The sequence below is a fragment of the Mugil cephalus genome, chromosome 7 (assembly GCF_022458985.1).
Source record: "Mugil cephalus isolate CIBA_MC_2020 chromosome 7, CIBA_Mcephalus_1.1, whole genome shotgun sequence".
NCBI lineage: Eukaryota > Metazoa > Chordata > Actinopteri > Mugiliformes > Mugilidae > Mugil > Mugil cephalus.
In genome coordinates, this window is record NC_061776.1 from 2,827,703 (window position 1) to 2,855,095 (window position 27,393).

General features: G+C 38.6%; 1 protein-coding gene across 1 annotated transcript; it reads right to left on the reverse strand.

The window, feature by feature from the left end:
• Positions 1 to 9,083: 9,083 nt before the first annotated feature.
• LOC125011013 (immunoglobulin lambda-1 light chain-like) lies at positions 9,084 to 21,109 on the reverse strand. The gene is made up of 6 exons (XM_047590005.1): positions 21,067 to 21,109; positions 20,684 to 20,989; positions 12,344 to 12,365; positions 11,862 to 11,911; positions 9,475 to 9,819; positions 9,084 to 9,342 (listed from the first exon to the last, which is right to left on the reverse strand). The coding sequence occupies exons 1-6, from the start codon at positions 21,107 to 21,109 to the stop codon at positions 9,116 to 9,118; spliced, it is 993 nt and encodes a 330-aa protein (XP_047445961.1). The 3' UTR covers positions 9,084 to 9,115.
• Between the last annotated feature and the right edge of the window lie 6,284 nt (positions 21,110 to 27,393).

The window sequence follows — 27,393 nt, forward strand, 5'->3', positions numbered from 1 at the left end:
GTGAGGCTCACCCAGTGAGTGTGGCAGGCCCCCACGAGGAAACACTGGAGAATTAAAAGACTAAGACAGTAAGATGTGGTAGGGATAAGAATAAATAAATAAATAAATAAAATAAGTTAATGAAATGAAATTAGCAAGAAAGTAATACAAACATATCATAAACGTAAGTAAATGAGTAAGTACTAAGAACAGTGGAATAAAAGTATTAAAATGCATGAAAAACACTAATAAATAAACAAATAAATAAAACAAAATAATGTAAAAGCCTGATTAAAGAGATGAGTCTTGAGACTCGTTTTAAAAGTTCAACAGTCGCTGTGGCCCTGAGTTTCTCCAGCTGTTCTACAGTCGGGGGCCATAATAACTGAAAGTCACCTCCTCATGTGTCCTAGATCTAACTTGTGGTTGGTTAAAAGGCCAGTGCCAGAGGACCTCAGGGTCGACAAGGGTTGATACGGTAAAAGCAAGTCAGACAGATAAGAAGGCCTAAGACCATTAAGACCTTTACAAACTACTAAAAGAACGTTAAAAAAAGTTAACTTCAGCACTGGACAGCTCCTCTGAACCCCTCCGTATGCCAGACACATACACACACAAGCAAGCAGCCCCTCCCAGAATAATCTTTTGTCAAAGATTGAAACCATCTGCTTCAAGTAAACGAGCTAAACTACCATCACCTATTTGCCCAGTTCACAAGATAAAGGCAGTTGCTCAAAGCAAGAAACTGTCTTTGAACTTGTGACATCCTCTGCAACTTGTGAAGAACAGAGTGACACTAGGAAATAAAAGGAACTGCTGCAAACTTCCATGCAAGCTCATTTGCTGTCAAGGTTCCATGTCTGTCTGTGTCATGTTCCATGTCTGTCTGTGTCATGTTTTGATGTCTTGTTCCATGTTTCTATGTCATGATTGTTTTGTCAAGGCTCCATGTCTGTCGATGTCATGTTGTTTCCTGTTTTATTTTGTTAAGTAGCTGGGGTTCCTTTTTTGTTTCTCCTTGTCTGTTTATTGTTAATTTGTGTCACCTCCATTTTCTTGTCATCCCTCAGTCCTCATGTGTATGTATAGCCCTACCTTTCCCTTTGTTCCTTGTCGCGTCGTTGATGTTACCTTTACGTCTCCACGCCATGATCCATGTTTCCTCGTCCCTGTTCCATGTTGTGTTCCATGAACACAACATGGGACAATACCACTGCTAGCTGGGCCTCCACCTCTGCTAGCTGGGCTCCCACCTCTGCTAGCCGGGCCTCCACCACCGCTAGCTGGGCCTCCACCTCTGCTAGCCGGGCCTCCACCACCGCTAGCTGGGCCTCCACCACCGCTAGCTGGGCCTCCACCTCTGCTAGCTGGGCCTCTACCTTTGCTAGCTGGGCCTCCACCTTTGCTAGCTGGGCCTCCACCTCAGCTACCTGGGCCTCCACCTCAGCTACCTGGGCCTACACCCCCATTAGCTGGGCTTCCACCTTCGTTTACTGGGCCAACGGTAGGCGGAGGTCTTTTGGCTGATGTGGAAACAAGCAGTGCAAAGCCACTTGCAAACATTGCCAATAAAATAAACAAGAGGCTGCCAAATCCTGCAATATTAAAACACTGTAAATTTAGGGTGTTTCAAACCGTGAATAACTCTAAACTAATATGGGATTCAATACATAAATCAAAAGGCATTCTCTGTGCACACTTAAATATACGAAGTATTCTACCAAAAAGTGATCAGGTCCATCACCTTCTCACCGACTCTAATATTGACTTCCTCTGCCTATCTGAGACATGGCTTCGTGAATCTTCGCCCTCAGCAATACTGTCTGTACCTGGTTATAAAATTTTCAGAAAAGACAGACAGGGTTCCAAGGGAGGAGGTGTTATGATTTATGCCAAGACACCTTTAACTGCAATGAGATATATGTCACAGATGAAAATGGATTAGAAATTCTTGGACTAACTGTTTCCTTGTCACAGCAAATGTCTTTTATTCTTATAGTTATTTATAGGCCTCCTTCTTCTAATGTGGATTTTTTTGAAAAGTTGGAAATTTTATTGAAACAACTCAATCCTGCAAAAGAGGTGATAATAATGGGTGACTTAAATGTTAATTGGAAAGTTAACAAAGTTAGGAAAAATTTGAAAAAGGTTATGGATGAGATGGATATGACTCAGGTAATTAATGGCCCTACAAGAATTACAAATTTCACGAGCACCCAGATTGATTTAACTTTTACTAATAGACCAGAAAGGATTTTGAAGTCATACAATATGCTCACAGGAATGTCTGATCACAATCTTATAATGATCACAAGAAAATTAAATAAAAAACGCTTCAAACCCTTGGCCGCTACTGAACTCTATAGGATACCAAAACAGGAAAAACAAAACTTTCAAGACTCAATCAAAGAAGTAAACTGGGATAAATTGTTCACCGGCAAAAACTTGGATATGGATTGTTCTAATATGGCTAATAAAATACAACAAATAATTACACAATTTACACGGATAATTAAATTAAAAGCTAGAAAGAACGGCCTTCCCTGGTTAAACAGATCTATTCTTAAACTCATGAAAGAACGAGACAACTCTTTGAAGTTGTCACTCAAATTAGGGCACAACAGACACCAATTTGTTTCGTTGAGAAATAGGGTAGTGAAAGAAATAAGAAAGTCTAAAGCTGACTTTTTCATTACTGCCTTGAATAGTGCAAGGGGGAATTCTAAAATAACCTGGAATTATATTAAAAAACTATTGGGTGATCCCCAAAAAACAAAACAAAACTAATGCAAATTCAATTAAATGGAAATGTCTTGACAGAACCTCAAGTGATGGCTGACGCTTTCAACAACTACTTCATTGAGTCTGTGTCAGAAATTTCTGATAAGTTCACAGTAAAACAAAGGAGGGAATAACCTGTATCGTCTGCAACGCAGTCTTTAACCTTTACAAATATTACTGAGACTAAAGTTATTGATTTAATTCGATCACTCAAACCATCAAAAGCAAAGGATGTTTTTGGAATGGATTCGAACATGCTCAAAGATCTAGGTTCAGCTCTTGCCACTCCGATTGCCTCAATCATCAATCTTTCAGCTTCATCGGGTCAATTTCCAAAGGCCTGGAAATCTGCCATTGTTACCCCTGTCTTTAAATTTGGTGACCCAACATCTCTGCATAACTACCGCCCAATAAGCATTCTTCCAGCCATTTCCAAAATCGCAGAAAAATGGGTGTCGCAGCAGATTGTCCATCATTTAAACAGCAGCTCCCCCTCTCTCCATGCCATGCAGTTTGGTTTCAGATCCAAGCATTCCACTGAGATGGCTACTTGCTTCCTTATTGAGAAAATAAAAAAATTTCTCGATAAGGGTGGAGTTGTAGGGGCGGTGTTTTTGGACCTCAGGAAAGCTTTTGATACAGTAAATCACTCTGTTCTTCTAATCAAACTCTCAAAATTTAACTTCTCTCAAAACGCTGTGGGATGGATTGAATCATATCTGCATGACCGAACACAATCTGTATCTGTTAACAACTGCATATCTGACTCTCTTAGGCTAACCTCTGGAGTCCCTCAGGGATCAATATTAGGCCCCCTTTTATTTAGTCTTTATATTAATGATTTGCCCACTGTCTGTCCAGAAACTGAATGCGTAATGTATGCAGACGATACGGTTTTCTTTGTTCATGGTCACACCAAAGACATTGTTGCCGCTCAACTCATCAAAGCAATGTCCTGTGTTACAAGTTGGTTGCAGGAGTGCTGTCTACAGCTAAATGTTTCTAAAACTGTAGGCATGTATTTCACTAAAACAAACAAAGTATCACTTGACCCCGACATACATGTTAATGGAGAAAAAATACAAATTGTCAACCAATATAAATATCTTGGGATAATAATCGATTCTGAGCTTTCCTTTAAAGCCCATATTGGCAAATTGTGTAAAAAAATCAAGTTAAACCTCGTTAATTTTCGTGCAATTCGAAATTAAATGTCTACTGAAGCCGCAAAAATGTACTTGCATTCGATGATTTTCAGTCATTTCAACTACTGCCTAACTAGCTGGTCCCAGGCTGGTCAGAGCTCAAAAAAACCATTGGAAATCTTGTACAAACAAGCAATTAAAGTTATGGATAAAAAACCTAGGCACTATCATCACTGTGAAATTTTAAAAAAGTATAGTATTTTAAATTGGGACAGTCTTCACACATTTGCAGACCTAAAACTGACCTACAAAGTGCTCCATAAATTGGCTCCAGATCCTCTGGCAGAGTTCATCAGCCAAAGAAACAGCCTTGAGCGTGTCACTCGAGGCTCTGTCAGAGGTGACTGTTATATTCCTTTGCGCAGGAGCACTTTCAGTTAGTCGGCCTGGTCAGTAAGGAGTGCAAGTTTGTGGAACTCAATACCTGAGGAGATTAAACTGCTCACGACATACAAGGGCTTTACAAAAAAACTGAAAACGTGGCTTATCAACACCTATAGCTGCCAACACTAAAATATGTTGTGATGCTCTGATGTTTTGATGTTATGATAAAATGTTGTGTTGTATTTTGATTGTTTTTTTTTTTTTTTTTTTTTTTTTTTTAATTATACAGTAAGTGTTGTTTATGTATCTTGTATTATATTGTACATGTATTGTATGCTTCTCATTGCCTTTTTTACATCAAGGCCAGGGGACTACAGATGAAAACTAGCCTTCTGGCTAATTCTGGCTTTTTTAACCATGGGTAATCATGTGTTCTATGAAATTGCACTGTCCCTTTCTTAAATAAACAGTATACCATGATACCTTGACATGTTTGATGGTTTTTTTCTATTTTTGGATTTTGGTTTTCCTGTCGTTGGCAGCATTTTTGGTTAATTATTAAAGACCTTTTTGTTTGAGATCCTGCCTCATCAATAGTCCTGCATCTGGGTCCTCACGTACAAACTCCAACCTCAACTCCCCAATGTGACATTTGCAGGCTGTCTAATGGGAATCAGTGTCACTTCAGGCGTAGCTAAAACCTTTCCTCTGGGTAAAGTCAACGTCAATCCCGTTAATGGGAAAACAAGGGCAAACTCCCACAGCCACTTCACCTGAAACCAAATCTAATACAGTAAAGACTTAATGCAACAATACACCAACATCTGTAATGCCAGAACAGAGAGTTATCTGTTATCAAAGGCTAAAACTCCCTCCAAAATGAAAGGCCTTCAATGGTATTTGAAACTACATCTGAGCATCAATTATGTAAATGTCCGGGGGGGCGCCGTCCCTTGGGTCCCTTGGGTCCCTTGGGTCCCTTCAGCCTTGGAAACGTCTTGGCAACCATTATGAATACTTGAATAAAGTAAAACATTCTGGGAGATAGTATTCAATGTTTTTCACCATTTTCCATAAGTTTGAAAGCTACAATAGATCAAAATCAATGATATTATTCATGATATACTTGTCTGTGCAGATACTCTTTAAGTCTATAGAGGAAGTGCATTTTATTCTATCACATCTCATTATTGACTGTATATCTACTTCATGCTCTATGGTAACCTACGTGTTGCAGTTCCTCCCTTTGGCCAGTAGAAGGCAATAAATGATTAAAATGCTGCGTTAAACGTCAACAAAACATGTTTAATGTTTATTTTTCAATAATGACGATAATACCAATTTATTCATTTTTATTTGGACAGTTTATATATAAAGGAAGAATAGGACATGTGAGCTAGGCTCTGAGAAGGGTTATTTTTTTTTTTTTGTTGTTATCAGGGTGAGAGGCAACTGAAGCCACTGCTGTTTGTTTGCTCTTTGTCAATTAAAATAAACCACACCAAATTTATATTAGCATTAGCATTAGCATTAGCAGCAGGTCAGAGCATCACTGGAAATTAACTGTTTGAGAGCTGAACACTGAAAGTTCATGGTCCTCTAACTGGACCCGTTAGGTCCAACAACTGCCGCAGCTGCGGAAGACAACGCCACGCTGGCAGAGGAGCTGAACCTCTTCTTTGCCCGCTTTGAGGTGAAACCAACACAGGCAGCCACACTACATCAAGCGACCCATAACACCATACTCCTCGTTGTAGAGGAACACGAGGTGAGGCGCACACTGCGGGCCGTCAACCCAAGGAAGGCTGCTGGACCTGATGGCGTCCCTTGACGTGTCCTGAAAGACTGCGCCGATCAGCTGGCTGGGGTCTTTACCAGGATCTTCAACCAGTCCCTAGCCCTGTCTACAGTCCCATCCTGCCTGAAATCTTCCACCATAGTCCCCATACCCAAGAAACCACACATTTCTTGCCTCAACGATTACCGGCCAGTGGCACTAACCCCTGTGGTGACGAAGTGTTTTGAAAAACTGGTCCGGGGTCACATCACAGCACTTCTCCCTCCTGGCTCTGACCCCCATCAGTTTGCCTACAGAGCTAACAGATCCACAGAAGACGCCGTGACCACAGCCCTCCATGCTGCTCTGTCACATCTGGAGCAGCAGGGGAGCTATGTGCGGATGCTCTTTGTGGACTACAGCTCTGCTTTTAATACTATTCTCCCTCACAGACTGGTGGACAAATTGGGGGACCTGGGTCTCCCTCACTCCACCTGCATGTGGATTCTGAGCTTCCTGACCAACCGACAGCAGAGAGTTAGGGTGGGAAAACATACATCCACTGCCCTCAGCCTTAGTACTGGCTCTCCACAGGGCTGTGTGCTGAGTCCCCTGCTCTATTGTCTGTACACATACGACTGCACCTCTGCCCAACACAGCAACACCATGTGGTGCAGGGAGAACAATCTGCTCCTCAACAACTCAAAGACAAAAGAACTCATAATAGACTACAGGAGGAAAAAAACGGACATTACATCACTAACCATCGGGGGAAAATGTGTGGAGAGGGTAGCTGACTTCCGTTTCCTGGGGGTCCACATTGAACAGGACCTCACATGGAACGCAAACACCTTTGAGCTGATAAAAAAGGCCCAGCAAAGACTGTACTTCCGGAGGGTTCTCAGGAAGAACGATATCAAGGAGAAACTGCTGGTGTCCTTTTACAAGTGCTCCATAGAGAGCATACTGACTTACTGCATCTGTGTATGGTACAACAGCAGCACTGTGGCTCAAAGGAAAGCTCTCCAAAGGGTCGTGAATACAGCCCAAAAAATCATTGGCTGCCCTCTCCCCTCACTGGAGGACTTGCACAGCGACCGCTGTTTCAAAAAAGCACAACACATCACAAAGGACACTTCTCACCCCGGACACTCTCTGTTTGCACTGCTGCCTTCAGGCAGACGATACAGAGCAATAAGAACAAGAACTAACCGTCTCAGAGACAGTTTTTACCCAACAGCTATAACAAAACTCAATGCAATCAAAACAACCCTCAATCAATATGAATGATGTGATGTGTGAGAATGTGGCTATTCTTATTTATTAGTTTTGTTTGTTTATTTATTTTTATTTTTTTGCACTGGCTGATGGCACTTTTAATTTCGTTGTACTCGTGACAATGACGATAAAGATCTATCTATCTATCTATCTATCTATCTATCTATCTATCTATCTATCTATCTATCTATCTATCTAGTGGATAAATCCTAATCACTCATTAATCACAGAGGTGTCTGATCAATAAAATCACATTTAATTAAAGTTGTTATTGTTTATTTCAAACTGTAAAAAGCATCTTTAATCATCAGAACCTCCCTGAACATGTTACCAGGACATGAGCTTGGACTCACTTCAACTCAGCTCAACTTCAGCTGTGTGGGTGGAGGCTCAGACGACAAAAGGTTTAAAGTAAACAAGAGAAAGGGAGGGGAGGCAGTGAGTGTGTACAGAAGCAGATATGAATCTGTTCTCAGTGGTTATTAGGCCAGAAAACAAACTGCTGACAGCCAATCAGACTTCCTTCCTGCAGCAGACGGGCTGTGTGGGTTTGTGCTCTGCAGCCTCCACACCGTTAGCTGTGGCTTTTCACTTTAATGACAGTTTCAACCACCAGCTCTGGTTAAAGAATCTTTCCAGGAAGCACCTGTGTTCTTCAACTGAGAGACAAGAAACACATTTATGTTCATCATTAAAAATTAGAACCAGTTCTTTTCATGTTAAATTGTTTTTCCAATTAAATGAAACTAATTATTTCATTGTTGTGATTAAAATCTTTCATCCTCTCATAAATTTCTCTCTCTGATGAATATAACTTTAAAGAAGTTGAACTCTGCCTGCAAAGAGTTTAAATTGATCCAATGAGAAGATTTTCAACTTCTATATGAAACAATGATGCTTCCTGTTCTTTATCATTAATCAGAACCCAACACAAACGTCACTGAGACAGAGACACAAACCCACGATATAAACAAGTCATGCTGTTGTTGTGAAGCAGGCGTCCATGTTAGTTCACCTCAAGTCTCATTATTTCCATGAGTTATAGTTGACAAAAGAGTCTGAATGTCCCAATCAGTTGTAATTCACCATGAGTTCACCTTATTAACCACACTGACCTACATTTCTCATGGAAATTAAATTCAAGCTTAATTTTTTATCAGTGCAGTCTGTGCTTCATTCACATGGTTCATAGACATCACATCCAACAGTCACTAATATACGAGCTAAAGTATTTGACTTGTTTTATTAAGTGACATGAAAAGAATAAAAATGTGTTTATTGAGTGTGATCCAGTGAAACAAAAGAGCAGCCTGGTGGAGTTTGATTTATTAGAAAGAAGAAACACAAGAGCAGAAGAAACGGCTGGAAACTGATGATGATTCAGCTTCGTTTTCATTATTATACAAGTCACAGTTAAAAGTGGAAATAAACTAGACGACTAGAGAATGAACATGTCATAAGAGCAGAATTCTATGTGAATATATGTGTTTCTATTTACAGGACGACAATCAACACGTGAAAGAACAGATACAGATTACAAAGAAGAACATTTCAACAACATTTACTGAAAACTGATGAAAGTGATGAATGAGATGAAGTGATGAGATGTGATGGAGAGAAAAGAGGAGCAGAAAACAGTCAGTCAGCATGTGTGGAGCTGGTGGACGGTCCCTTGTTTGTGAGGCTCGTCAGCAGAGAGAGTCCACAGCAGTACACCAGACTCTTCACTATCAGCACTGTGTACAGCAGACAGAGCAGCTTCACCCTGCACTCAGACTGGAAGGACACTGACAGACACACACACACACACACACACACACAGATATGAATTAGTGCAAGTGTCAGATTGATCCTGTGAAGTTGTTCTAGTGTCCTCATTGGACATTGGAGCTGTCCATGCAGAGAGGCAGCAGGTGATCTTACAGTGATGTTGCTGCAGAGCTGCCAGGTCTGCTGGCTCTCTCTCTGGAGGACAGGAGGCTGCTGGAGCTGGAACCCCTGAAACAGAAAAGGAGTCAAATGTTTGGAGCTGCAGTGACAAATGTCAGTCCTCTGCTCCTCTGATCTCTTTGACAGCGTCTCCACATGAAGCTGAACCACTGCTGGACACAGTCACCAAGCCTTCATTACCTTGTAGTGCCTGGGCCTCCACTCTGTCCTCCACTCTTTCTTCCAGTGTGTCCTCCACTATGCCTCCCTCGTGCTTGACGGAGCAGATGTATTTATATGTGTACAGATCATTTCTATCCACCAGTCTGATGGAGGCTCTGTGTCCTGACTCTCTGAGCTCCAGCTGATCTCCCTGAGCAGAGGTCAGATCCTCCAGAGAGCCGCCCTTCTTCTGTCTTTTCCAGGAGAACTGGACCACAGGAGGAAACATGGATGAGGCCAGACACAGCAGGGAGCTCTTCCCCTCCTGGTTGGGTCTGGATGCTGCTGGGTACATGCTCACCACGGGCTTCACTACCCGCTCATCTGAAGTTTGAAAGCACACACACATTGACACAGTCAACAGCAGCTTACAGCACTGATCTGGATTCAGCCTGATCCTGGAAACTACATGGACTCTGATCACTAAACTGCTCATCAATACACAACAAACATCAACCAGCATTAATGTTTTCAGCAGTCTGAGCTACAGTAGCTCGTCTGTTGGATCGGACCACAAGGGTCAATGATCCTCTGCTGCCCATGACCACCCTGTCTCTGGTTCTTGTCCTTCCTTAGACCACTTTTGATAGATACTGATCACTTTAGACCAGGAAAACCCCACAAGAGCTGCAGTTCTGGAGATGCTCTGAACCCAGTCGTCTAACCACTTCAACGGTCATAATGTTATGGCTGATCATTGTACATTTTCAGTATATATGATTAAATGTCTTCATGTAAATTTCTGTTTCTAAAATAACTGATGTTACATAAAATACATAAATAAATCAGAACAGGATACAGTAGTTGATCAATCATCAGTTGTATAATCAAACCTGCTCCCAGTAGAACAAACACACACTGGACAATCACAACACAAACTGGAATATCCTATATAGTACATTTGGAATAACTTGTGTTTCTATATCATTTATTCTTTCATATACAACATACATGAATGCATACGTAAATAGGATTTCTATTGCATTCAAATTACTATTTTTTGTATTTCTTTAATATTTTATTACTTCTTTATATTTCCTCTGTGCTCTGTCCTCAACCTGTCTAGTGCTGCAACGCTGCAAATTTCCCCACGATGGAATAAATAAAGGATTATCTTATTTTATCTTAATCAAATGACATTATTTGCTCATTTTCAACTTGTTTCAAAGAAGTTCGGAAACATGTCGACTGTGTTTCAGTACGTCGTCTTTTATTAATTAGAGTTATTGTAGTTTACAATATGAAATATTTTCCTTTTTATTTTATTTTATTTTATTTTATTTTATTTTATTTTATTTTATTTTATTTTATTTTATTTTATTTTATTTTATTAATTAGAAAGTACTTTCAGATTAAGACGTCATCTGTATAGCCACATTTGTTTCTCCCAAACCTCTACATAAGGTTCAGCGTTAATGGTTCGTTCACAAATGTGTAAGTTAATGAAGATCACCAACATTCAACACTGCTTTTTATTTTATGATATTATGAACTGTAGACCATGAAATACACAAATTATTTTCAGCTTCACGTTGAGAAATATTATTTGGTCCAAAAGTCGTTCACAGAGTCATGAAGCCTCTCTCCTCCACCACCATTTATTTCTAATTAACCTAATTAGCTGTGACATGAAATTTAAAGCAACTTCTCCTTAATATGTTTCATGTCTTTGTAATATTTTCAATAAAATAAAATTGAATAATTTTTAAATCCCTGATTTCTGTTTCTTGTTGTACGTTTGTCATTTCAGTGATTACAACATGTATTGAATATTACACATTTAAGACTTTAATCACTAATAAAACTCATCAATGTACAAATTTGTGTAAGTCATGTTCAAATGTTTAAATACTTTATGCTGATGATAGTAATAAAACATTGTTTGAGTTAATTCTATTTATTCTAACATCACATTCACTTAATGTTTTTATTCTTTTTCTATTAAAACATCATCAATTAAAGACACATTTACATCATATAAATATTAACTGACAGAGATTAGATCTGACAAGGTTCTAACTTTCAGAAATGATCCAGTTCAATCGATAGACACTTCAAAAAAATGTGAAATAGTTGAACATCAAATATCATCTTGTTTACACAGAATTACTGAGACGATCAAATCCTAAATGTTTGTAACGTCACTAATATTTACAGAAATAAAGAATAACTTTAGTTGTTGAGTGAGATTTCAACATGTTTTCAGAAGTGATTGAGCTTTTCTTATGTAACAATGGCTGCAGGATGAATTTGCTAATAATGAGGAAAAAACTAACATGTAAAGCCTGAAGCAGCACAAACTGACTTTAAACACGTTTCAGCTTCTACAATAAAACAAATGAAGGAAAAGAAATGTTTGTTCTTACCTGTGACAATGAGTTTAGTTCCAGAGCCGAAGATGTAGTACCAATAGCCGCTGTCCCACAGTGAAAAAGACTAATACAAAAACCTGTGTGCCGTTGAGAGAGTCAGCTGAGGTGAAGGAGTCAAAAGAGGAAGTGGGATCATATTTCAGCTCCTTGATGTGTTTCTCTATTGTTCAGATCTACATGACTGTCTCTTCTTCTTTTTTCTTTTCTCCACACTAGCAGCATGGCTCTGATGTTAATGTCAGTGGTTGGTCAGTCCACTACTTTAGTGATGTGTCATCAGCGCCTTAGAGACAGCTCATCCTGATGACGTTATTATCACTAAGGGGGACTTCAATCAGGGCAGGCTACAGACTCTATTCCCCAAATACTACCAACATGTGGACATGTTGCAAGAATAACACCTTAGATCATGTCCACAGTAACATACGGCTGCATACAGGGCTGCACACTCCCCCCACTTCAGACACTTGGACCACATCTCTTTGTTACTGTACCAGCCTACAGACCAATAAGTTTAATCTCTGGAGCACCCTGCAGGACTGTTTCTCTAGGACAGACTGGGATGTGTTTAAAGCTGCAGCCACAGTGGAAGACTCTTCTGTTAGCACACAGGACTACGCTGAGTATGTGACTGGGTACATCAGCACTTGTGTTTGTCCAATATTGTACACCCACGACCAACCCACAACACAGACAAGACTGAGGAGATGATAATTTCCATGAGGAAGGAGAGGAGCCCTGATCAGCTGCTGTTTACACAGGAAATTTGCGTACCTAGGGGTCCACATCATTGAAGACCTCACCTTGACACTGAATACCACACAGCTGGTCAAGAAGGCTCAACAGTGACTCTAATTCTTGAGGACACTGAGGAAGTTCAGCATGACGCCTTAGATCCTCAGCAACTTCTACAGCTGCATCGTTCAGAGCATCTTAACAAGCTGCATCACCGTGTTCTACAGCAGCACTAAGGACTGAAAACGCCTGCAGAGAGTGATGAAGACTGCTGAGAAGATCACCAAGACTCCACAGGAGACTCCACAGGACCACCAAGGACCCCACCCACCCCCCAAACAGACTGTTCACACTCCTACCCTCAGGCCTGATGTGCTGGAGTATGAAATGTAGTGACCTGATGAAGAAGTCCCTTTTCCTCCTCGACATTAAACTAAGTGTATATTATAGACAGGAGTCTATAATCATGGACTAAAATCATGGACGAGATCATCTCACACAATGTTTCTGTTTCTGTTCACATTTCATTTAATTGTGTACACTCATGTCCATTTAGATATTTGCACTAGTCTTTTTCTTTGATCTTTTTACATTCTGTTACTAAGATTTTTATATCGTTATGTATTTGGGTGGACGACAAAAGAAGAATTTTGTTATAAAGGGAAACATTTCTATACTACGGTGGCGACAAGGGCCAAACGGATGGCAACGACCTAATACGTCTCAGTTCGAGAAAAACAGCTTCAAGTACAGAAACGATGCAAAATCACAAACTCAAACACACAAACTCAAACGAGGTACAAAAAGGGGAACGTGGTGCAAATGAAAAAAGTCGTTTACTTATTTGCTCAACTAACTACTATTACTGACTTCATTTCCCATTGTTGTTGTGTTGTTGACATTGTTATATTTATATTTTTGTTACATCATATGCAATTTTGTCAATAATGCAAACCATTGTGAGTTACGGTAATTCAACAACTGTGTACTTTAACAGATCGCTGAAGATCCCCTCGGTTCTGAAAGAATTAAAACAGGTTAAAAAAGGTGCTCATGAATACTGGTAAATTCAGGTAATTCAGACACACACACTCTGTCAGCTGACAGTTAAAACAATTGTAGGGGAGAGTGGGGTAAAGTGGGACATGTTTTACATTTGCTGCCCTCTCAGCGAGCTAAAATGATATGTCATGATATATGTTATCAGTAAAATGTACACATTTTCCATTAATTCAGGATGTTTCCTATCAATGGAAATGGTCAGAATGTATTCAGGATGAAGGGCAGTGAAAATGTAATTGTTTTTTAAAAAGTGGTCTTGTGTCTCAGTTTACCGCAGCTTCAGGGTAATGTGAGACAGACCAAAGAAATCAAGGGGGTAAAGTGAACCAGCTCGGGTTAAAGTGATCCACTTACTTTTTCCACTCTGAAACCAGCATAACAACACATGTTGTAACATTTAGAAGTGGGGATTGGTCAATTAAGCACTTTTTTTCCTAAACACTTGAAAGTAACTCTAAACAAAATGAAATACAATATAATATAATTCAAAATGTTTTAATTAACATTCAAATGACAGATACAACTTAGATTAGAACCCAGTCAGAACGCAGGACCTTTAGAACCAGCTTGAAAAGCCTGGGACCCACAAAACAGGAAGAACATCCGCTCTCATTCTCTACAACTAGGCCTACTCTACATTCCAGCCCTGAAGGTTACAGGGAAAGATGAGGAGTTGCTCTCTCTGTGTGGTTCCTCCAGGCCTTTTAGGTTGAGGCAGCTTCTTCACCACATCACTTTTATAGAACATGTTCCACATCATTTTCCTTTATAGCAAACATGGGTCTCTCCCACTCTTTCGGGAGGCATCAGTGTTAATGACAGAGCTGCTGTACAGCAACCTGTAAAAAAAAAAAAAAAAAAAAAAATGTAAAAAATAAAAATAAAATAAAATAATGAATAAAAAAATAAAATAAAATAAGAAGAAATCAAATGAAATTACTGAGAGATTAATAATAAAAGAACGATTTAATTTGTAATTTTACTACATTTGTTTGTTGATTGAATTACTGTAATTTATTTTGAAAGGACAACAGGAAAAGGGGAAAGCTTAGCATGCAGAACAAAGGATTTGAGGATTTGCAGAACAAGGGATTTGAACTTAGGGCTGCTGCAGCCAGAAATATAGCATCTGCTTATGTGGCATCAGCACTACCAAGAGAGCTACAGAACACCTGCAATTAAATGCTTGGAGATGCCACTACTTTATTGCAACTGCTGCTTCAGAAGAAGCAGACGAACTGGTGAGTATAAATCAGTGTGGGATCACATGCAAACACAGGCCCATTAACACTTTTGTGAATAATATCTTTAGAATGTAAAACATAAAAATAGGACGGCACAGTGCGGTGGAGACAGAAAGACATGCAACGCTCTCGGCGAATGATTGTCTCCGTGTTAGCCCTGTGATAGGCTGGCGACCTGTCCAGGGTGGACCCCGCCCCTCGCCCGATGACAGCTGGGATAGACTGCAGCAACCTATCACAACATTTATTCACCATATTTATAGGTAATTTCATTGTTTTAAAATGTACAAATGTTTCTATTTAAACTTTAAAACCAATGTAAAAATAGACAAAATCTTGTGAAATTTGCAACTATAAATTGTATTTTAATTATGGAAAATAACCATATTTTTATAATGAAGTCATTTTCTGTTATTTCACAGTTTGTTTTTGTATCCAGAAGATTATTTATTTATTTATTTGTTTGTTTGTTTTTTCTCAGTGTATGGAGAGGGAACTAGTCAGGAACATGTCTGACCTCAATGAGAAACTGATCATCTGTTGTAATGTTGTAGCTTAATGTTACTGAACGTTGCTAAAGTGTGTTGGTGCTGTGAAGTTGTGCTAAAGCTGATGATTTATTCCCACTAACTAGCATCAATTTATCCTGGAGCTGACATCCGTTGGGTTTCTCCTCATCTTTCTGTCACCTGTTCCCTCATCATTTCCTCTCAGTTCCCACTTTCAGCATGTTAAACTGAATGGACAGAGAGAGAGTGAGAAGTAAACAGCTGCATCATTTTATTTTGTACAATCATCAGTGAAGTGGTTAATTATTATTATTATTATTATTATTAGTAGTAGTAGTAGTAGTAGTAGTAGTAGTAGTAGTAGTATTATCATTATTATTATTATTAAGTGCAGAATAATTGTGTGTTTAAGTGAAAATGTTTTACTTTCATGTTGCAAAAGTATGATATAAGGTGTTTATATTTTATTTTAACTGTTGCAGTATTTTTTATATTACATTTAAAGTTAAGTGTGTGAGTGACTTGAGTTCAGGGTTTGATAAGAGGAGAGTATTTTTAACAGATGCATTTACGATTTATTTCAGTAAAACTAAAAGCTAGAAAAGAAATTCTTGTTGATACGATGAACACAACATTAAAAGAGCCCATATTTCATTCATTTTATTTCTCTGATAATATCAGGGTTCTTCTTGGTTTTACTGAGTTCCTGTTTAGTAACAATTGTTAAACTGATGATTCACAAAAAGATTCAAATACCTCAGTAAATGGTGAGTCTATTGATAATGACATCATGATCTTCAAGGGTTTGAGGATTGGGTTCACTGTGATGAAGAAAGAGATTAAATGAAACTAAGATGAAAATGTTTGAAACCATGATCTGATAGAAAAGGAACCAACCCAAAGATTCATGTGTTCATAGATGAACTCTGAGGAATATTTATGATTTACCTCAGATCAAGTTTGTTATTCAGGTTTCCATAACATGACTCATTTAACCCTTTAAAATCTAAAAGCATGCAGCATTTGAATCACCATATCTCACAATGGTTTGCACTAAATTGTGTGGCTGAACACTGGGATGTTGTGGCATCAGCCACACTTTGAATTTTGTCAATCACTGGTTACGGTAATTAAACTGCTGCAAGCTTTTATTTATGCGCAGGCTGATGTTTAAGTCTTAAAGATTTAAACTAGAGACCAGAACGAACCCAAGATACATAGGGAAGTTTATTTTACTACACTTTGTATATGGGAAATATGAGACATAAATAGATTACATGTGTGCTGCTCACTTTAAATATATGGCTTTAGAAAACTAAAAACTATCAAATGGGATTGAAGTGACTCTAGACTCTGAGTGTTCTGGAGGAGATTTAATTCATGTTCAGGAACATTATTTAGACTTTATTCCAAATCAAATGATTCATGATTTATCTTCCACCAGTCCTCTTGACTGTGTGATGACATGTTGTGATTTAGTTAGCATGGATGCTACAAAGAGGAACATGAACTATTGAATGAAGCTTTATTTCTGTGTCTTTGGTTTTTGGGAGGTGTGAGAGTATTTCTACAATTGTAGGTTCAACCATCTGCAGTCATTGAAGGACAAACACAGCAGGGACCTCTGGACTGGGTGTGGAAGGAGAGGATGAGAAAGAGGAGGAAGAGCTGGTCCTTTAGTTTGTGTCAGTAATCAGCATTGAGTTAGAGACTGTCCAAGAGTCTAGAATAACCAGGGTGGACAGAAGACAGCAGAGGACTGATGGTGAACGAGGCTGAGGACAGATCTGGATCAGAGAGACTCTGTGGACAGTAAGAAGACATCCTCAGGACATACAGAGAGTTTGAGAAAGATGATAGAAGATGAGAGTGAAAGTGATTTACTGAGTATGTGATGATTGTATTTGATGAAGATTAATGTGATGCTGATGGCTACAAAATAAATATGATGCATGATGGAAAATTCTCTTTCAGGGCCTGTGTCTGGAGCTAAAGAAGGATGAATGAAAGGAGTGGAAACATACACAATACTAGGAAGGTGGTCATAATGTTATGGCTGATCGATGTGGAGCTTCATCTTCATCTGGAACATTTGACTGAAATCACTCATTATCATGAACTAAATCCTAAAATATCTTTGTGTTCTTTTGCTCTTTCGTTTAATTCTTTTGATTCATTTTACATTGTTTGTGATTATTCTGTTAAAATATCAACAACATCAATAAATCTGATGTCAAATAAATAGCGAGAGCAGGAAAGAAGAATCTCCCTCAGCTCAGTAGTTTGTGACTCTGTCTGAGATGGAGGTGAAATATGTTAACCTGGGCTCTGGTTTACTGCTCTCTTCCTGTCACAAACACTGTTTGACATCTGTTCATCTGTTGGTTTTTGTTCAGGCTGCTCACATCATTTCTCACTGTGGGTATCTCTCTTCCGACAGTAGCAGTAGTAGGAGGCTGAATGATCGACTTTAACTTTCTTTATCTCCAACTCCCAGCTGTTCTGTTTATTCACAGATGAGAAATCATCTCTCTGAGGATGACCGTAACGTTTATCAATTTGACCATTACTTTTAGCTATATTAAGAATCAGTTTGAATGTTTCTGTTTCTTTCTTCTGGTACCAGTATACATAAGGCAAAGCACTATCACACTGGCCAGTTCCTTCACATCTGAAGGAGACTGTTTGACCAACTCTCCTGGTCAATGTTAACTGGTCCTGGGTCAGATCTGCTGCCATGGCAACCAGGGCTGTAGAGACACAGACAGATAGATGAAGGTTAGTGAGACAGTGTTTGTTAAAGGTGGAGTTTGTTGGAAACACTCACCTGAACACAGACAGCACAGAGCAGCAGCTGGGAGGAAAGCATTTTGTGTGGTGGTGTATCCTCTGGTGAACCTGGGAGAAGTGGAGCTCTGATGCAGCTGAGGCCCAACAAGGACGAGCTGTGACATGAGACGAGGCCACGTGGTTTCTAGCAGGTCCTCAAAGCTCCCATCAGCCCCTGCAGCCCACAGATGAGACGGCTGCTGATGATTGACAGCTCAGATCAAGCTGCTGTGTCCTTTCATGGTCTTGATTTGAATCTGACAGCAGATGAAAAAAATCTGGGTCACATGATGCAGAAAGACTAAAAAACATTCATGTTCCCACAAACACATTCAGGTTGGTTGTGAATTTAGTAACACAGACTGTTCTCTGTTGTTGAAGAGCTGAGATCAAAATACAAAACTACAAATCCACACAGCTCCTCAACTCTGACTGAACTCTTCAATGTGTTTCACTTGATTCAATAATGGAAGTGAATTTCTAGTGACTTGAATTCTTTTCCCACTCTGTCTCTCTGTCCATTTTCAGCTGAGGTGAAAGTTAATACTCTTCTATTAAAGGACTGTTCTCCTGAAGCACATTCACACTTTGCACATAATCAGTTCAATGACTCTTAAAGGTGACAGTAGGATTATTTCAAATGAGAGGAAAAGATCTTTAAAAGACTTTAAATCATGAAACAATCACTGAAAACTCATGAAACTATGATAATTCATGAATTAGATCAGGGCTGGGCAATTATTTTCTACAGGGGCCACATGAAAAATCTGAGCTGTGTTGGAGGCCGAACCAAACGGAAACTTGAACTTAATTCTCAATATTAAATTTCTCCCGTTGTAAAAAGCAGCAAATTATATATGTTGATAAGCTGCTACTGGTAATCAGAAGTATAAGAATAATCTGTAAATATTTATTTAAATTTATGAATTTTGGTGTAGGTCGAAGAGGAAAATAAAACACAACGGATCTGTAGTTTTGGATATAACGCATCGTAATGTTGGAAAGCTTCGGTGCACCAAGGAGGGACCGTGTAGCTACATGAATTATTTTCTGTATCGCAATAAATCTCAATAAATGTTTAATCGATGGAACGAAGCTGTTTCAATCATCCTTTTCAAATAATTAACAAAAAAGTGCCATGACGTGAAAAACACATCATGGCTTTTCAAAATAAAAGCAACACAGTCGTGTTGCACAGCATAAATACTTGTTCATTTGCTTGTGACTGACAGACCGCGGGCCAGACAGGGATGTCCAAAGGGCCGTATGTGGCCCGCGGGCCGTAAAATGCCCACGTCTGAATTAGATGATTCGTTTAAACGTCTGCTTTAATTTAAAACAAGATGAACTTCTGGTCTGATTTTATTTATTTGACATTTTAAGAGATGAAACCAGTCTATCTCAAGTTTAACACAGAGAGACAAACAACCATTCTCACTCATAACTATGACCAATGTAGAATCATCAATGAACCTTCAATGTCTTGGAGGGTGGGAGGAAGCTGGAGAACCTGGAGAGAACCCACACAGACACAAGGAGAACATGGAAAATCCAAACAGAAAGGTCCCAGTCGTCCGATTGGATTCAAACCCTTCTTTCGGTGAGACATCAGTGCTAACCACCACTCCACTGTGCCGTCCCTTCTATGTGTTGTTGTCATGTTTTTTCTTAATTTCTAACTGTTGAAATATCAAAAACATCAATAAATATGATGTTAAATCTGTTCAAACTGGTCTATTCTGTGTTTGGACTCTGCTTCATGACATTCACTAAACTCCCTGTCCACTCTTGTTGTTGTTGTTTGCTTCTGATTGCTTTGTGATATATATTTTATTTTGTTTTTTCTATTTTTTAATTCTCTGTTAGGTGACCTTGGGTGACCTGACAGGTGCCAAAAAATAAAATGTATTATTATTAATATTATTATAATTCTCATCTCATCTTCTATCACTTAATCCTCACTAGGGTCGTGGTGGTTGATGGAGTCTATTCCAACTGTCAAAGGTTGAGAGTTGGGCTACACCCTGGACAGGTCTCCAGCCTGTCACAGGGCAAACACAGAGACAAACAACCATTCACACTCACACTCACACCTAGGATTAATTTAGAGTCATTAATCAGCCCAATGAGCATGTCTTTGGAGGTGGGAGGAAACTGGAGTATTATTATTATTATTATTATTATATTATTATTATTATTATTATTATTATTATCATTATTATATTATTATTATTAAATGAATAGTGAGAGCAGGAAAGAAGAATCTCCCTCAGCTCAGTAGTTTGTGACTCTGTCTGAGATGGAGGTGAAATATGTGAACCTGGGCTCTGGTTTACTGCTCTCTTCCTGTCACAAACACTGTTTGACATCTGTTCATCTGTTGGTTTTTGTTCAGGCTGCTCACATCATTTCTCACTGTGGGTATCTCTCTTCCGACAGTAGCAGTAGTAGGAGGCTGAATGATCGACTTTAACTTTCTTTATCTCCAACTCCCAGCTGTTCTGTTTATTCACAGCTGAGAAATCATCTTCCTGAGGATGATTATAACCTTTCACAAGTTGACCATCACTTTTATCAATCCGAAGAATCAGTTTGAATGTTTCTGTTTCTTTCTTCTGGTACCAGTAAATCCAATCATTATCACACTGGCCAGTTCCTTCACATCTGAAGGAGACTGTTTGACCAACTCTCTTGGTCCATGTTAACTGGTCCTGGGTCAGATCTGCTGCCATGGCAACCAGGGCTGTAGAGACACAGACAGATAGATGAAGGTTAGTGAGACAGTGTTTGTTAAAGGTGGAGTTTGTTGGAAACACTCACCTGAACACAGACAGCACAGAGCAGCAGCTGGGAGGAAAAGCATTTTGTGTGGTGGTGTATCCTCTGGTGAACCTGGGGAGAAGTGGAGCTCTGATGCAGCTGAGGCCCAACAAGGACGAGCTGTGACATGAGACGAGGCCACGTGGTTTCTAGCAGGTCCTCAAAGCTCCCATCAGCCCCTGCAGCCCACAGATGAGACGGCTGCTGATGATTGACAGCTCAGATCAAGCTGCTGTGTCCTTTCATGGTCTTGATTTGAATCTGACAGCAGATGAAAAACATCTGGGTCACATGATGCAGAAAGACTAAAAAACATTCATGTTCCCACAAACACATTGAGGTTGGTGGTGAATTTAGTAACACAGACTGTTCTCTGTTGTTGAAGAGCATTTTAAGAGATGAAACCATTTAAAATCCTCCACAGAGCAGGTTTACTGTGTAATATGTAACATCAATGTGCAGCTTTAATATCTCTCAGGACATACAGGAGGAATTTGACAAGTGAAAGCAGAAGATCAAATGTTTGACTTCAACTCCTAAAAGTAGAATCAAAGCTCAGTGACTCTGAGAGATTCTGGTCAGTTACAAGAGATTTCCTGCTCTGACATGTTTGATAAATACGGACCTGAGGTATAGGTGTCATCGGTTTAGTTCTTCTTGTTTTGTCATTGAGCTGCCTCAGTTCCTCTGAACCCTCTCTACTGCCAAGCTCTCACAGGGAGAGGTAACTTCAGCACTGGACAGCTCCTATGAACCCCTTCGTATGCCAGACATATACACACAAGGGAGTGGCCCCTCCCAAAATAATCTTTTGTCAACGAAACCATCTGCTTCAAGTAAACAAGCTAAACTACCATCACCTATTTGCTCAGTTCACAAGATAAAGGCAGTTACTCAAAGCAAGAAACTATCTTTGAACTTGTGACATCATCTACGACTTCTGAAGAATAGAGTGACACTAGAATCAGGAAATAAAAGGAAGTGCTGCAAACTTCCATGCAAGCTCATTTGCAGGCTGTCTAATGGGAATCAGTGCCACTTCAGGTGCAGCAAAAACCTTTCCACTGGGAAAATCAATCAAAGTCAAACTCAATCCCTTTCGTGGGAAAACAGGGACAAACTCCTACAGCCACTTCATCTAAAACCAAGTCTCATTCCACAAAGACTTACTGCAACAATACACCAACATCTGTAATGCCAAAACAGAGATTGATCTGTTATCAAATAGTAAAAACCCGTCCATAATGAAAGGCCTTCAATGGGACAATGACGCAATAACTCACTTCAAGCCTGTGCAAAATTGCAAATTTGGAATTTTAAAAATAAATAAATAATAAATAATTCGTTGTTTGAAAATTTGTTTTTAAAAGAACTGGCTTCACCCCCAAACGGGGACGTTGAATGGGAAAATTACAGGAAGGGAATTAAATAATTCAATCCAGAAAAATTCCTTATACCCAAGTACACAAATTTATTTGCCACATTTTTTTTAAAAATGAACAAATGACACAAAATTGAAACTAGTAAAAATTTAAAAAATTATTTATTATTATAGATGATTTTTTATTTTTAATTACTAATGAAAAACCTTTGCTGTATTTAAAAATGAATGTGTATGTACATTTATAGTGTAATTATTTGTGAAATATGTAAACAGACTGTATGGAATATCTGTAAAGCATGTTTCGGAATACACCACTTACTTTTCCCACGTTGTTTTGTATTTATGTATACTTGTTGTGCAGTTACTTTTTTTTAAGTCCATAGAGGAAGGAATTTTATACTATCACTTTCCAATATTGACTGTTTATCTACTTTAGCGTGTTGCTTTCCTCCCGGTGGTCAGTAGAGGGCAGTAAATGTTTAAAATGTACTTTAAAAACGTCAGAAAAAACATGTTTATTTTTAAAGGACGATAATACCAATTTTTTTTTTATTATGTTTTTTGGACAGTTTATTATAAAGGAAGAAGGGGACAGTGAGCTGGGCTCTGAGAAGGGTTAGTTTTTTTTTTATCGGGGTGAGAGGCAACAGAATCACTGCTGTTTTTTTTGCTCTTTGTCAATTAAATAAACCACCCCAAAATTTTATGTTAGCATTAGCAAGGCGCAGGCGGATCAGGGAAAATTGAACTGTTTGAGAGTGAACACTAAAAAGCTCATGACCTTTTATTTTTTTGTTGTTTATTTCAAACTGTAAAAAGCATCTTTAACCATCAGAACCCCCCTGAACTGTTCCGGCATGAGTTGGACTCACTTAACTCTGTGGGGGTGGAGGTCAGGGGAAAAAAGTTTTACACAAAAACAGGAGAAAGGGGGGGGAGGCAGTGAGTGTGTACCGATTAATCTGTTTCTCAGTGGTTTTTAGGACGGGAAAAAAAACTGTGAAGCCAATCAGACTTCCTTCCTGCGCAGAGGGGTGTGTGGGTTTGTGCTCTGCCCTCCACACGTTAGCTGTGGCTTTTCACTTTAAGACAGTTTCAACCACCAGCTCGGGTTAAAAACTTTCCAGGAAGCCCTGTGTTCTTCAATGGAGAAAAGAAACACATTTATGTTCATCATTAAAAACCGTTTTTTCATGTTAAATTTTTTTTCCCAATTAAATAAAAACACTTATTTTATTGTGTTGTTTTTTAAAATCTTTCATCCTCTCATGTTTTCCTCTTGATTAATTAATTTTAAAAAGAAGTTGAACTCTGCCTCCAAGGTTTAAATTGACCAAATAAGAAGATTTGAACTTCTATTTAAAACAATGATGCTTCCCTTTTCTTTATCTTAATAAAAACCAAACCCAAAAACTCACGAGACAGAGACACAAACCCACGATAAAAAAAAAGTCATGCTGTTGTTGTAAAGCAGGGTCCATGTTGGTTCCCCTCAAGTTCATATTTCCATGATTTTATAGTTGACAAAAGGTCTGAATGCCCCAATCTTGTAATTCACCAGAGTTCACCTTATTAACCACACTGCCCAATTTCTCAGGGAAATTAAATTAAAGCTTATTTTTTATCATGCGTCTGTGCTTATTCACGGGGTTTCATAGACATACACCCAAAGTCACAATATACGAGCTAAAGTATTTGACTTGCTTTATTAAACACATGAAAAGAATAAAAATGTGTTTTTTGAGTGTGATCCATGAAAAAAAAGACAGCCTGGTGGATTTTGGGCATTTATTAAAAGAAAAAAAACCAAGAGCGAAAAACAGCTGGAAATGATGATGTTTCAGCTTCATTTTATTATTAACAAGTACAGTTAAAAGTGGAAAAAAACAGACGCTAGAGAATGAAATGTCATAAGAGCGATTTCTTGTAAAAATTTATGTGTTTCTTTTTACGGACGAGATCAACACGTGGATGAACAGATACAGATTACAAAAAAAACATTTCAAAAAATTTTTCTGAAAACTGATAAAGTGTGAATGAGATGAAGTGTTTGGGGATGTGATGGAGAAAAAAGGGAGCAAAAACAGAGTCAGCATGTGTGGAGCTGGTGGAGGGCCCCTTGTTTGTGAGGCTCGTCGCAGAGAGAGTCCCAAGTACCCAGACTTCATTTCGTGGATGAGAAGGCAGTTCAGACGAGACGGGAAGGCACTGACGAACACCACACAGATAAAATTAGTGCAAGGCAGTTTGATCCGAAATTTGGTTTTAGTGTCCTTGACATTGGAGCTGCCCTGCGGGGCGCAGGTGATCTTACAGTGAGTTGTGCAGACTGCCAGGTCTGCTGGCCTCCCGGGGACAGGAGGCTGCGGACTGGAACCCCTGAAAGAAAAGGGTCAAAGTTTGGACTGCGGAAAAATGTCAGCCCTCTGCTCTTGATCTCTTTGACAGGTCTCCACTGAAGCTGAACCACGCGCCCACAGCCCCAAAAGCCTTCTTTACCTTGTAGTGTTTGGGCCTCATCTGCCTCCACTCTTTTTTCCAATGTGCCTCCACACGCCTCCCGTGCTTGACGGAGCAGATGTATTATCATGTAAATCATTTCTATCCACCAGCTGATGGAGGCTCTGTGCCCTGACTCTCTGAGCCCAGTGATCCCCTGAGCAGAGGTAAGATCCCCAAAGCCGCCCTTCTTCGTCTTTTCGGGAAAACGGACCCAGGGGAAACATGGATGGGGGGCCAGACACGCGGGGGAGCTTTTTCCCCCTGTTGGGTCTGGAGGTTGCTGGGTAAACGCTCACCCCGGGCTTACTACCGCCATCTGAAGTTTGACGCACCCCCAAACATTGAACAGTCAACAGCAGCTTACAGCACGGGTCGGATTCAGCCTGATCCGGAAACTACGGGGGACTTGATCAATAAACTACTACAATACACAACAAACATCAACCAGCATTAATGTTTCCAGCGTTGGCTACAGTTGCTCGTCGTTGGATCGGCCCACAAGGTCAATGATCCTCTGTGCCCAGGCCCACCCTGTCTCTGGTTCTTGCCCTTTCCTTTAAACCCACTTTTGATAGATACTGACCTTTGACCAGAAAATCCCACAAGAGCTGCAGTTCGGGAGAGTCGAACCCAGTCGTCAAACCCCTTCAACGGTATAATGATGGGGATATTGTACATATTCTATATATTATAAATATCTTCAGTACTTTTCAATTTCTAAAAAAACTGATGCTAATGAAATAAATAAAAAAAATCAGAACAGAATACAGTAGTTACAATCATCATTGTAAAATCAAACCTGTTCCAGTAGAAAAAACACACAGGGGAAAATCAAAACCCAAAAACTGGAATACCTTAAAAATTTTGGAAAAACGGTGTTTGTATTCCTTTATCTTTCATATAAATATTACTACATACATATGTAAATAAGATTTCATTGCTTTTTAAGTTAATAATTATTTGTATTTCTTTAATATTTTTTACTTTTTTATTTTTCCCTCTGTGTTGTAATCAAAACGTCTACTGCTGCAACGTGAAAATGTCCCCCCGGGGGAAAAAATAAAGGATTTCTTATTTTCTTAATCAAAGACATTATTTGCTCATTTTCCATGTAATTAAAAGAATTTAGGAAACTGTCGACTGTGTTTCAGTACGTCTTCTTTTTCAAAAAGAGTTATTGTATTACAACGGAAATTTTTTGTATTTTATTTTATTTTATTTTATTTTTTTTATTTTTTTTATTTTTTTTTATTTTATTTTAATTCAAAATTAAAAGGGCCTTTCAGAAAAAGACGTCATCGTATAGCCACATTTTTTCTCCAAAAACTTCAACATAATTTCAGCTTAATGGTTTCGTTCACAAATGTGTAAGTTAATAAAAGATCCCCAAACATTAAACACTGCTTTTTATTTTATATATTATGAACTGTAGACCAAAAATACACAAATTTTTTTTCACTTCAATTTGAAAAATTATTTGGCCCAAAAAGTCTTCACGAGTCATAAAGCCCTTCCCCCACCCCCTTATTTTAATTAACCTAATTTAGCTGTGACAAAAAATTTAAAAATCAACTTCCCTTAATCTTTTCATGTCTTTGAAACATTTTCAATAAAATAAATTTTAATTAAGAACAAATCCCTAAATTTGTTTTCATTTGCCCTTTTGTCATTTCAGTGATTACAAATGTTTGAATATTAAAATTTTTAAGAGTCAGACTTTAATCACAAATAAAACTCTAAATAAAAAAAGTTTGTGTCAGTCTGTTCAAATTTTTAAAAATTTAAAGCTGATGATAGTAAAAAACATTTTTAAAGTTAATTCTATTTATTCAACATAAATTCACTTAACATTTTTTATCCTTTTTCTTTTAAAAAATCACAATTAAAAACATTTACATCATATAAAATATTAACTGACAGAGATTAGTTTGACAGGTTTCTAACTTTCAAAAAATGATCCAGTTCAATCGATAACATTTTCCAAAACAACTGAAATATTAAACATAAAATACATTTTTTAGAAGAATTACTGAGACATCAATCCAAAATTTTTGAAAACGTCACTAATATTTACAGAAATAAAGAAAACTTTAGTGTTGAGTGGATTTCTACATGTTTTCAGAAGTGTTTGAGCTTTTTTATGTAACAATGCCTGCGGGATGAATTCTCAATAATGGGGAAAAAACTAAAATGAAACCCTGAAGCAAAAAACTCTTTAAAACGTTTCTTTTTCTACAAAAAAACTGGAAAGGGAAAAAGAAATTTTTGTTCTTACCTGTTACATACATTTATTTCCCAGACCCAAAAGATGAAGTAGTGTTCCCACACAGTAAAAAAAGTAATAAAAAAAACCGTGTGTTTTTGGGAAAGAGTCAGCGGGAGGTAAAGGGAGTAAAAAAGGGGAAAGTGGGATCATATTTCAGCCCTGATGTGTTTCTCTA